The sequence below is a fragment of the Myotis davidii genome, unplaced genomic scaffold, assembly GCF_000327345.1.
Source record: "Myotis davidii unplaced genomic scaffold, ASM32734v1 scaffold324, whole genome shotgun sequence".
Classification (NCBI taxonomy): Eukaryota; Metazoa; Chordata; class Mammalia; order Chiroptera; family Vespertilionidae; genus Myotis; species Myotis davidii.
This window is the reverse complement of record NW_006295053.1, coordinates 138,327-148,816: the sequence shown is the minus strand read 5'-3', so window position 1 is coordinate 148,816 and position 10,490 is coordinate 138,327. Positions and strand designations below refer to the sequence as shown.

Sequence of the window (10,490 nt, the reverse complement as noted above, 5' to 3'; positions counted from 1 at the left end):
CGCAGGTTCGATTGTCGGTCAGGGCACATGCCTGGGTTGCAACTCAATCCCCAGTAGAGGGCGTGCAGGAGGCAGCCGATCAATGATTCTCATGGTTGATGTTTCTATCTCTCTATCCCTCTCCCTTCCTCTCTGAAATCAATGAAAATATATTAACAAGAAAATAAAAATAAATCCTTACTTGGTGTTGGGTGCTGGGAGCCCCACATGGGGAGGACAGGACTGCTGTAATCCCATCCCCACACCCTGGCCGGGAGGACAATGTTGGTGCAACGTCTCATCTGAAGATTTCATGGTGTCCCTAGGAGGCATTCAGGGAGGCCCTGCCTCTGTTCCTGGGATTTCAGGGTGCTTGTTGCCACTTGTCTCCCCGGGGGGCAGATGATGGGAATGTCTCCACCATATTTGGCTGAACAACAGCTATGCCTTAGGGGACTCTGAGAGACACGTGGTAGGCCTGGCGGTAGGCCTGGCAGGGAGACAGAGGCCGCCTCAGCTCAGCCCATCCCATCTGGGCCGAGCGCCAGCACGGACTCAGCCTGTGGAAGCAACTCATTCTTCAAGAGAGGCTGGATTGTTTTTCTATTCTTAATTTATTTTACTTTACTTTTTTTTAAATTAAAAACTTTATTTTCTTTTTTTTTAAAAATTTTTTTATTGATTTCAGAGAGGAAGGGAGAAGGACAGAGAGAGAGAAACATCAATGATGAGAGAGAATCAGTGATTGGCTGCCTCCTGCATAGCCCCTTACTGGGGATGGAGCCTGTAACCTGGGCATGTGCCTTGGCTGGAATTGAACCTGGGACCCTTCCGTCCACAGGCCGACGCTCTATCCACTGAACCAAACCAGCCAGGGCTAAAAACTTTATTTTCAAATACAGTTTGCATTCAGTGTTATTTTGTATTTGTTTCGGGTACACACATAGTTGTTAGACAATCATATACTTTACAAAGTGTGCCCCCTATTTCCAGTCCCCACCTGTCACCACACATAATTACAATATTATCGACTACACTACCCAGGCTGTACCTTACATCCCTGTGGCTATTCTGTAACTACCAACCTGTACTTCTCAATCCTGTCACCAGAAAGGCTGGATTTTTATGTAAAATCTTTAATTTTTTTAATTGAATCTTTATTTCTTATGTTTTACTAGAGGCCCGGTGCACAAAATTCGTGAACAGGTAGGGTCCCTAGGGTTGGCCAGCAATCAGGGCCGATCGGGGCCTTCCAGCTGCTGGCCGGGGCCTTCCTTAGTTACGTGCCGCCCCCTGGTGGTCAGCACATGCCATAGGGAAGGATGGGTCTCCCCATTGAACTCCCACGGGGACAATTTGCATATTAGGCTTCTATATCTATAGGTTGTACAAATGCATAACAGAAATTTCCATTTTACCCACTTTTAAGTCTGCAGTTCAGTAGTGTTCAGTATATTTACATTATTGTACAACCAATATCCAGACCTTTTTCATCTCGCAAAACTAAAACTCTATACTTATTAAACAATAACTCCCCATTCCCCCCACCCCAGCCCCTGGCAACCGCCTTTCTACTTTCTGTTTCTATGACTTTGATTTCGTTAGGCACCTCATATAAGGTGAATCTGTCTTTTTGTGACTGGCTTGTTTCACTTAGCACAGCGTCCTGAAGGCCTTAAGGTTCATCACTGTTGTGGCATGTGTGACCAGATGGCCTTCCTTTGCAAGGCTGAATAATATTCCATTGCATGTACGTTCTGCCGTAAAAATATCTGGTAAGGTACAGGAATTATAAAAAGCTTAGTTATTGGCTGAATAATATTCCATTGCATGTACGTTCTGCTGTAAAAATATCAAGTTAACGTTTATTGAGTGTCTGAGTAAGGTACAGGAATTGTAAAAAGCTTAGTTATTAAATCCTTACATATTTTTTTTTAAATATATTTTATTGATTTTTTACAGAGAGGAAGGGAGAGAGATAGAGAGTTAGAAACATCGATGAGAGAGAAGCATCGACCAGCTGCCTTCTGCACATCTCCCACTGGGGATGTGCCCGCAACCCAGGCACATGCCCTTGACCGGTGGGGGTTGAACCCGAAACCTTGAAGTATCTGGATAACACTGTAACTAACTGAGCTACCTGGCCAGGGCTGCAATGTTGTCATATGACTATACCACAGGGTAAGAGATACAAAGTGAATTCTGTGCAATTGAAACAAAAGAACAAGCAGCAAAAGCTGTTGGGGTAGGTCCCACATCACTAACACATGCAGCCGCTTCCCGTTTTAGTTTTAAAGCAGGTATATCCATGGTTAAGGAGTGAGGAGCCCAGTCTTAGAAAACTTGGAATCATGAACATTGTTCAGCCTTTAGGAGGAAAATTTTTCGTAATTCTCCTGGATTCGCTTCTGAGTCCTGTTCTCCTCTTTTTTTTTTTTTTAAATATGTTTTTATTGATTTTAGAGAGGAAGGGAGAGGGAGTGAGAGAGAGAGACATCATGATGAGTGAGAATCATTAATCGGCTGCCTCCTGCACGCCCCCTACTGGGGATCGAGCCCGCAACCTGGTTCATAGGTCAACAGTCAACCACTGAGCCACACCAGCCGGGCCTGTTCTCCTGAAGGTGCATGCCATATTTGGGTTGTTCATTCATCCGTTGATGGACACTTGGGTTGCTCCACACTCTTGGCTATTGTGGGTAATGCTGATATGAATATGGGTGTACAAGACCCTGCTTTGATTCTTCCAGATACATATCCAGAAGTAGGACTGGTGGGTCACATGGAGATTCTAGTTTTTGTTTTTAAATATATCTTTAGTGATTTCAGAGAGGAAGAGAGAGGGGGAGAGAGATAGAAACATCAATGATGACAGAGAATCATTGACCCACTGCATTCTGCACGCCCCACACTGGGGATCGAGCCCGCAACCCGGGCATGTGCCCTGACCGGGAATTAAACCGTGACCTCTCAGTTCTCAGGTCAGTGCTGAGCCACTGAGCCTCACCAGCCAGGCTCTAGTTTTTAATTTGTAGATAAGTGGCACAGTATGGAGCTGTTTTCTTTCTTTTTTAATATATTTTATTGATTTTTTACAGAGAGGAAGGGAGAGAGATAGAGAGTTAGAAACATCGATGAGAGAGAAACATTGATCAGCTGCCTCCTGCACACTCCCCACTGGGGATGTGCCCGCAACCCAGGTACATGCCCTTGACCGGAATCGAACCCGGGACCTTTCAGTCCGCAGGCCGACGCTTTATCCACTGAGCCACACCGGTTTCGGCTGGAGCTGTTTTCTATAGCAGCTGCACATTCTCACCAGCCGTGCACAGGGTTCCAGTTTCTCTGCATCCTGCTCTGGTTTTCATCACTGTTCCCAGCTCCTTGACCTTGGCAAAGGCGCTGCTTGCTCTCGCCTCACTACCTGTAGGTCTTCCCTTCCATCCTCCCTCCTTGGGGGCGGGCACTGTTGTGTTGTAGGTGTTTCAGGAAGAGGCGCTTAGCATCTGGTTGTAAGTCAGTGGGCCCCGTGGTCTCTGAGGGTTGGACTCCCGTATGCACAGCTGTGACCTTGACATTCACCTCCCTCACGGAGGAAGTGTGGTGTCCACAGCCCACGGGCTGCCGGCATGAGCCCAACAAGTGTTGACCTGTTTTCTGTTTGTTTGTGTGTTTGTTTCTTGATAGTAGCCATTCTAAGGGGTCCAGGTGGTATTTCATTGTGGTTTTGATTTGAATTTCCCTAATGATTAGTGATGTTGAGCATGTTTTCACGCACTTGTTGGTTTTTTTTATCTATCACTTTGGTGAACTATCTATTCAAGTCCTTTGCCCACTTGTTTTTGGGGATTTAAAAAAAAAACTTTTTAATATATATTTATATTGATTTCAGAGAGGAAGGGAGAGGGAGAGAGATAGAAACATCAATGATGAGAGAGAATCATTGATCGGCTGCCTCCTGTATGCCCCCCTCACCCCCGGAGATGGAGCCTGCAACCTGGGCATGTGCCCTTGACTGGAATCGAACCCGGGACCCTTCAGTCTGTAGGCTGACGCTCTATCCACTGAGCCAAGCCAGCTAGGGCTGGGATTTTGTTGTTGTTACAATCTCCTGATTTTAAACTGTGGCCACCAATTAATACTTAAGAAAAACCCTATGTGGGTCAAACCGAATGAGCCTGTGGGCCCTGTGGTCTCTGAGGATTGGACTCCTGTGTGCACAGCTGTGACCTTGACATTCAACTCCCTCACGGAGGAAGCGTGGTGTCCACAGCCCACGAGCTGCCGGCATGAAGCTAAAACTTGAATGGAGCTCAAGTGTGCGACCGTGAGGACTGGCCCCTAAATGAATCTCTCCTTAGGGATCCCGATTAGGGTTCAATATGTTCTTTAAACACTGGATTGGCTCTCCTCAAATGAACTCATAGGAAGTGCTCCTAGAAATCAAGGTCGCCCTGCCACAGCCCCGTAGACTTTCTGCAGGTCCTAAAACCTGTTCCAGTCAAGCTTCAGGCCAGAAAGGGTGAAGGAATGCTGTTGCTTGGGCCCCAAATCCCTTGTTCTCCAGGGAGTGAAGTATTTCCTTCCAGTCTGTGTTGCTTTCTGCTATTCTGTGTCTGACTCACAAGGGCATCCGAGGGCTGCACTTGAGCAAGGGATCTGTGTTTCCTCCTGTCTCTGAATAATCTTGACACTTTTTTTTTTTTAAGAGAAAAGAAGGGAGGGAGAGAGGGAAGAAACATCTATTTGTCGTTCCACTTACTTATGCTTTTGTTGGTTGCTTTTCATATGTGCCCTGACCAGGGATCGAACCCACAACCTTGGCGTATCAGGACCACGCTCCAACCCACTGAGCTACCCACCCGGTTGCAGGTTTTGCACAGATGTCACTGGTTCCTCCAGGCTGCGGGCGGAGGGATGTTCTGGAGCTTGGGTGCCCCTCAGGTCAACAAGCCTCCTCCAAGGCAGCCTGTACTGACGAATTAGATGGGCCATCTTCTTTTCTTTTTTAAAAGATATATTTTTATTTATCGCAGAGAGGAAAAGAGAGGGAGAGAGAGAGAAACCTCAATGACAAGAGAATCATTGATCGGCTGCCTCCTGCATGCCCCCTACTTGGTGATCGAGCCCGCAACCCCGGGCATGTGCCCTTGACCGGAATCGAACCCGGGACCTGTCAGTCCGCAAGCCGGTGCTCTAGCCACTGAGCCAAACCAGCTGGGGCTGGGCCATTTTCTTGAGTTTTCCTTGGAATGCGCTTCCCAGACTGTCGGGTTTTTCTCGAGTCAGAATTTCCTTGAAGAGCTTCCCTGGCGCTGGTTTCCCCTCCGCCCTCCCCCTCGTCCAGTCTTGAGATGCTCCTCTGGCAGGACTGGCCGACCCGAGCCACTCGGGCCAGTTCTGAGCTCCCTTCCCAGCCTGTTTCCTCTCCTGCCAGGTGCGAATCCTCCTGTTTTCAAGCTGTAACCTGGGGACCTCAGCCTCCTCCCCACATTGAAAGTGGAGGTGATGATACTCCCTTGGGGAGGAGTGAATGGAATTGTGCAAATGGTGGGGACGCTGTCCGGCCAGGAGGAGGTGTTAATACAATCCCTCCTCCTTGCAAGTTAGTCAGCTTCTCGGGTTGCAAGCAACAGACCGAGTGAGTGACAGGCCATGTTTGAGAGGATGTTATTAGAAGGACACAGGGAAGCCCTGGCCGGTTCGGCTCAGTGGATAGAGCATCGGCCTGCGGACCGAAGGGTCCCGGGTTCGATTCCGGTCAAGGGCACTAACCTCGGTTGCAGGCTCCTCCCTGGCCGGGGCTTGTGCAGGAGGCAACCAATCGATATGTTTCTCTCACATCAATGTTTCTCTCTGTTTTTCCCTCTTTCTTTCACTCTCTCTAAAAGTCAATGGAAAAAATATCCTTGGGTGAGGATTAAAAAAAAAAAATTGGACTAGAGGGGATCCTGGGTCGCCTGGGGAACCAGGTGGCAGCAGCCCCCCGGCAGCCTCTCCCGACCTGCTGCTGGACAGGGCGGCCCCGGCTGGCTCGAGTTCTCTGCATTGGGAGATCTCACTGGCCAGGGTGACCACGCTCAGTGGCGGGTTCAGGTCCCCGAGCTGTCCGAGAGCTGTTCCTGGGGACAGGGCGGCCCCGGCTGGCTCGAGTTCTCTGCGTTGGGAGATCTCACTGGCCAGGCTGGCCACGCTCAGTGGCGGGTTCAGTTCCCCGAGCTGCTCGAGAGCTGTTCTGGGTGTGAACGCTGGGCAGCTGGGCCTGGCTGACCACTGCTCTCCCCTTGGGGCCGGGGGCTCCCTCACCCTCCTCCCCAGGGGCCTCATGCCGTGTCTGTGCCCCGTCCTAGATGCCGACAAGAGGATCAAGGTGGCCAAGCCGGTGGTGGAGATGGACGGCGATGAGATGACCCGGATTATCTGGCAGTTCATCAAGGACAAGGTAGTTCCCTCCGGAGTGAGTGGCAGCCCTCCCCGTGGCGGGCCAGGCTCAGTGCTCCGCCCCAGCACAGGCCTCTCCCCTCCTCACCCCCCACCCCTGACCCCCGCTTCAGGCCCCACCCATCACCTGATGCCCCTGTCCCCTGGTGGGGTGGGCGGCCGCAGTCCTGTTTCCCTCCTCCCACCCATCCTTCCGCTGTGTCCAGACCACTCGTGGTTCTTGGGGCGTCTGGCGGCGGCCTGTGCTCGGCAGCCTGTGTCCCCTGCTGGTGCCGAAGCCTGCGTGTCCCAATCTGTATCCACAGTGGTGTGTGGATAGAGGCGCCAGGTTTGGAAAGGCCCGTATCCTGTCCCTCTCACCCGCTCTGTCCGACGTGCTGCCTCATGGGGGTGAAGGAGCGCGGGGCTGGTGTGGGTGCAGCAGTGCCTGGAGTCACCTTTCTTTTAATTTATTTTTTGTTTATTTTTTTAATTGATTTCAGAGAGGAAGGGAGAGGGATAGAGAGTTAGAAACATCGATGAGAAACATTGATCAGCTGCCTCCTGCACACCTCCTACAGGGGATGTGCCCGCAACCAAGGTGCATGCCCTTGACCGGCATCGAACCTGGGACCCTTGAGTCCACAGGCTGACGCTCTATCCACTGAGCCATACCGGTTAGGGCGAGGTCACCTTTTCTGAGTGGTTCAGGGATGTCTTTGTGAGTGGTGGCCGTGGTGCGCTCTGCAGGGCAGGGACTTGTTTGAGCCACCACAGTACATGGTTCCCAGGGAGGCTTCTTGGATTCTCCAAGTCAGTGGGTTCTGCCTGGGAAAGTGTGTTGTCTACGTGAAGACCCTACAATTTATCTGTGTCCACAAGGAGAAGGTTGAGAGGCGCCATTTCTGAACGGGGGAGATGAGGGAACCCACTGTTGCAGGGGTGGGGAACCTTTTTTCTGCCAAGGGCCATTTGGATGTTTAGAACATCATTCATGGGCCATACTAAATGATCAGCTTAAAAATTATCCTGCTTAAAAAAAAAAATTATCTTGCTATGTTTGGTCAAACATTTATTTATTTATTTATTTTTTAAATATTTCTTTATTGATTTCAGTGAGGAAGCTAGAAAGATAGATAGATAAAAACATCACTGATGAGAGAGAATCATTGATTGGTTGTCTCCTGCACACCCCTCACTGGGGATCGAGCCTGCAACCCAGGCATGTGCTCTTGGCTGGAATCGAACCTGGGACCCCTTGAGTCCGTACGCCGATGCTCTATCCACTGAGCCAAGCCGGCCAGGACCAGTCAAACATTTAATTAACTCACCCCTAATGTCTTGGCAGAACCAGACCAAATGATTCCGTGGGCCTTATATAGCCTGCAGGCCAGATGTTGCCCATCCCTCGTTTATTTACTTATTTACTGCCTTATACAGCCTGCAGGCCAGATGTTCCCCATCCCTCGTTTGTTTGCTTATTTATTTATTTATTTCAAATATATTTTGTTGATTTCTGAGAGGAAGGGAGAGGGAGAGATAGGAACATCAATAGTGAGAGACTCGTTGATCGGTTGCCTCCTGCACACCCCACACTGGGCATCGAGCCCACAATCTGGGCATGTTCCCTGACTGGGAATCGAACCGTGATCTCCTGGTTCCTAGGTCGACGCTAACCACTGAGAAACACCTGCCGGGCCCCATCCCTGGTTTGAGAATAGCAATGCACTGGGAGGTTGGGGTTTGGTTGAGTTGATGGGCCATGGCGGGGGCATGTGGTCCATGCAAAAGGGTGAGCCCTCTGTGGGGCTGCCGGCCTCTCTCCGGAGCCCCGGCCTCCAGCCAGCTTTGGCCGGCCCCAGAGAGGAATGGCTGACTCTCACCCTCTGCTGCGCTGCCCCTCCCTCCGCTGGCCTTCCCTCGTCCCTGCCCTGACTGAGTGTCCCCTGCCGCAGCCTGCACATGCCCCTGAGTCATCGTATCTGACGCCTTGCCCTGCCTCTGTCTCTAGCTCATCCTGCCCCACGTGGACGTCCAGCTCAAGTATTTCGACCTGGGGCTCCCAAACCGTGACAAAACTGACGACCAGGTCACCATCGACTCCGCGTTGGCCACCCAGAAGTACAGCGTGGCTGTCAAGTGCGCCACCATCACTCCCGATGAGGCCCGTGTGGAAGGTGCGGGGCCCTGAGGGGTGCGTGGGCTGGGACGTGACCCCAGTCTCCCTGCGAATGCCTGGGGGACAGTGGTCCCTGTAGATGGGGCTGGGGAGGGGCGGTTAAGGGGCTGGCTTCAGCTTCCACAGTCGGGGTGTGATCGAGCAGAGACCAGAATCCGTTCCCTGCTCCCAGGCCAGGGGGGTTTCTGCTGTGATATGCGGCTCTGGCCAGTGGAGGTGCCATCGGTGACAGGGAGGAGGAAGAGGAAGCTGACGCTGATGCTGTCACAGTGAGAATGGCGCTTGGGGGGGCTGCCCCTCTGGCCTCCTGGACTGTTTTGCAGGCAGGTGGACAGAGAGACCTGGGCCAGCTCTGTCCAGAGGAGGACTGTGTGCCAGGCCTGTATTCTTCAGAGCCTTGGGGGCTCCGGGGAACGTTACTAGCGTCCTCCACGGCCGTACAGGGGTCACTGGCTGCTGTCCCTGGTCCTGGCTGCTGGTCCCTGGTCCTGAGGGCTGCTCTGGAGGCTTCCATGAAATGACAGTGGTGTGTGGATAGAGGGGCCAGGTTTGGAAAAGCCTAGAGAGGGTGGTGTAGGAGTTTTCAGAGTTCTGTCCCCCTAATTCTGGCAGAATCAGCGTCTTAGAAGGAAGCATTCAAGACCACCCCCCTCCCCGCACGCCTCCTCCTGTCTTTTGGGTTGTACTGACCTTAGGGTATTGGAATCATTTTCGTGCTAAGCTCTTCTCGCAAGTTTTCCTTTTTATTCTCCCGAGCTCTGGGATGTATACTAGTATATCCCCATTTTCTGGATAAGGGTGTTAAAGGTCACAGTCTTGATAACTCAGGCCCGGCCCTTCGATTAGTGGCAGTTCTGCGGCCAGAACCAGAGGACCCGGGTGAGGCCGTGTGCTGCCAGGGTTCATCGGGCTGAGCTACACGTCCCAGTACCATGTGGAAGTAACGATAGTCAGACCACGTGCCAGGCACTGTTCTAGGCACTTCATGTATGAGTTCATTTAATCCTCACAGTGATCCAAAAGAGTAGGTGTTTTATCACTACTTTCTTTTCTTTTTTCTTTTTCTTTTTTTTAATATATTTTATTGATTTTTTACAGAGAGGAAGGGAGAGAGATAGAGAGTTAGAAACATCGATGAGAGAGAGACATCGATCAGCTGCCTCCTGCACATCTCCTACTGGGGATGTGCCCGCAACTCAGGTACATGCCCTTGACCGGAATCGAACCTGGGCCCTTCAGTCCACAAGCCGACGCTCTATCCACTGAGCCAAACCGGTTTCGGCATCTTTTCTTTTTTAAAATACATTTTTATTTCAGAGAGGAAGGGAGAGGGAGATAGAAACATCAATGATGAGAGAGAATCATGGATCAGCTGCCTCCTGCACGCCCCACACCGGGGATCGAGCCCGCAACCCGGGCATGTGCCCTTAACCGGAATCAAACCTGGGACCCTTCAGTCCACAGGCCGGTGCTCTATCCACTGAGCCAGGCCAGCTAGGGCTATCACTACTTTCCTTTTGTATCTCGGGTTAGACCACCTGCACGGGACCCACAGTCAGAGGTGGTGGAGTGGACCCTGAAGCCAGGCAGTGTGGTTCTGGGGCCCACACATTCACACTCTATCCGTGATGGCGAACCTATGACACGCGTGTCAGCACGCGAACTCATTTTTTGGGGTTGATTTTTCTTTGTTAAGTGGCATTTAAATATATAAAATAAATATCAAAAATATAAGTCTTTGCTTTACTAGGGTTGCAGATATCAAAAAATTTCTATGTGACACGGCACCAGAGTTAAGTTAGGGTTTTTCAAAATGCTGACACGCCGAGCTCAAAAGGTTCGCCATCACTGATGTAGCTTGTACCTGGGTGGATGTAAAGTAGTCAGATTTTTAATTTGATAGGAAAATAAT

General features: G+C 50.8%; 1 protein-coding gene across 1 annotated transcript in view; it reads left to right on the top strand.

Moving 5' to 3' along the window:
• The first annotated feature begins 6,329 nt into the window (after positions 1–6,329).
• The window catches only part of IDH2 (isocitrate dehydrogenase 2 (NADP+), mitochondrial), a 9,739-nt gene continuing 5,578 nt past the window's right edge, over positions 6,330–10,490 (top strand). Inside the window, exons 1-2 of the mRNA XM_006769584.2 lie at positions 6,330–6,421; positions 8,411–8,576. Coding sequence (XP_006769647.1) covers positions 6,371–6,421; positions 8,411–8,576 — 217 coding nt within the window. The 5' untranslated portion in view covers positions 6,330–6,370. The remainder of the gene's footprint in view (positions 6,422–8,410; positions 8,577–10,490) is intronic.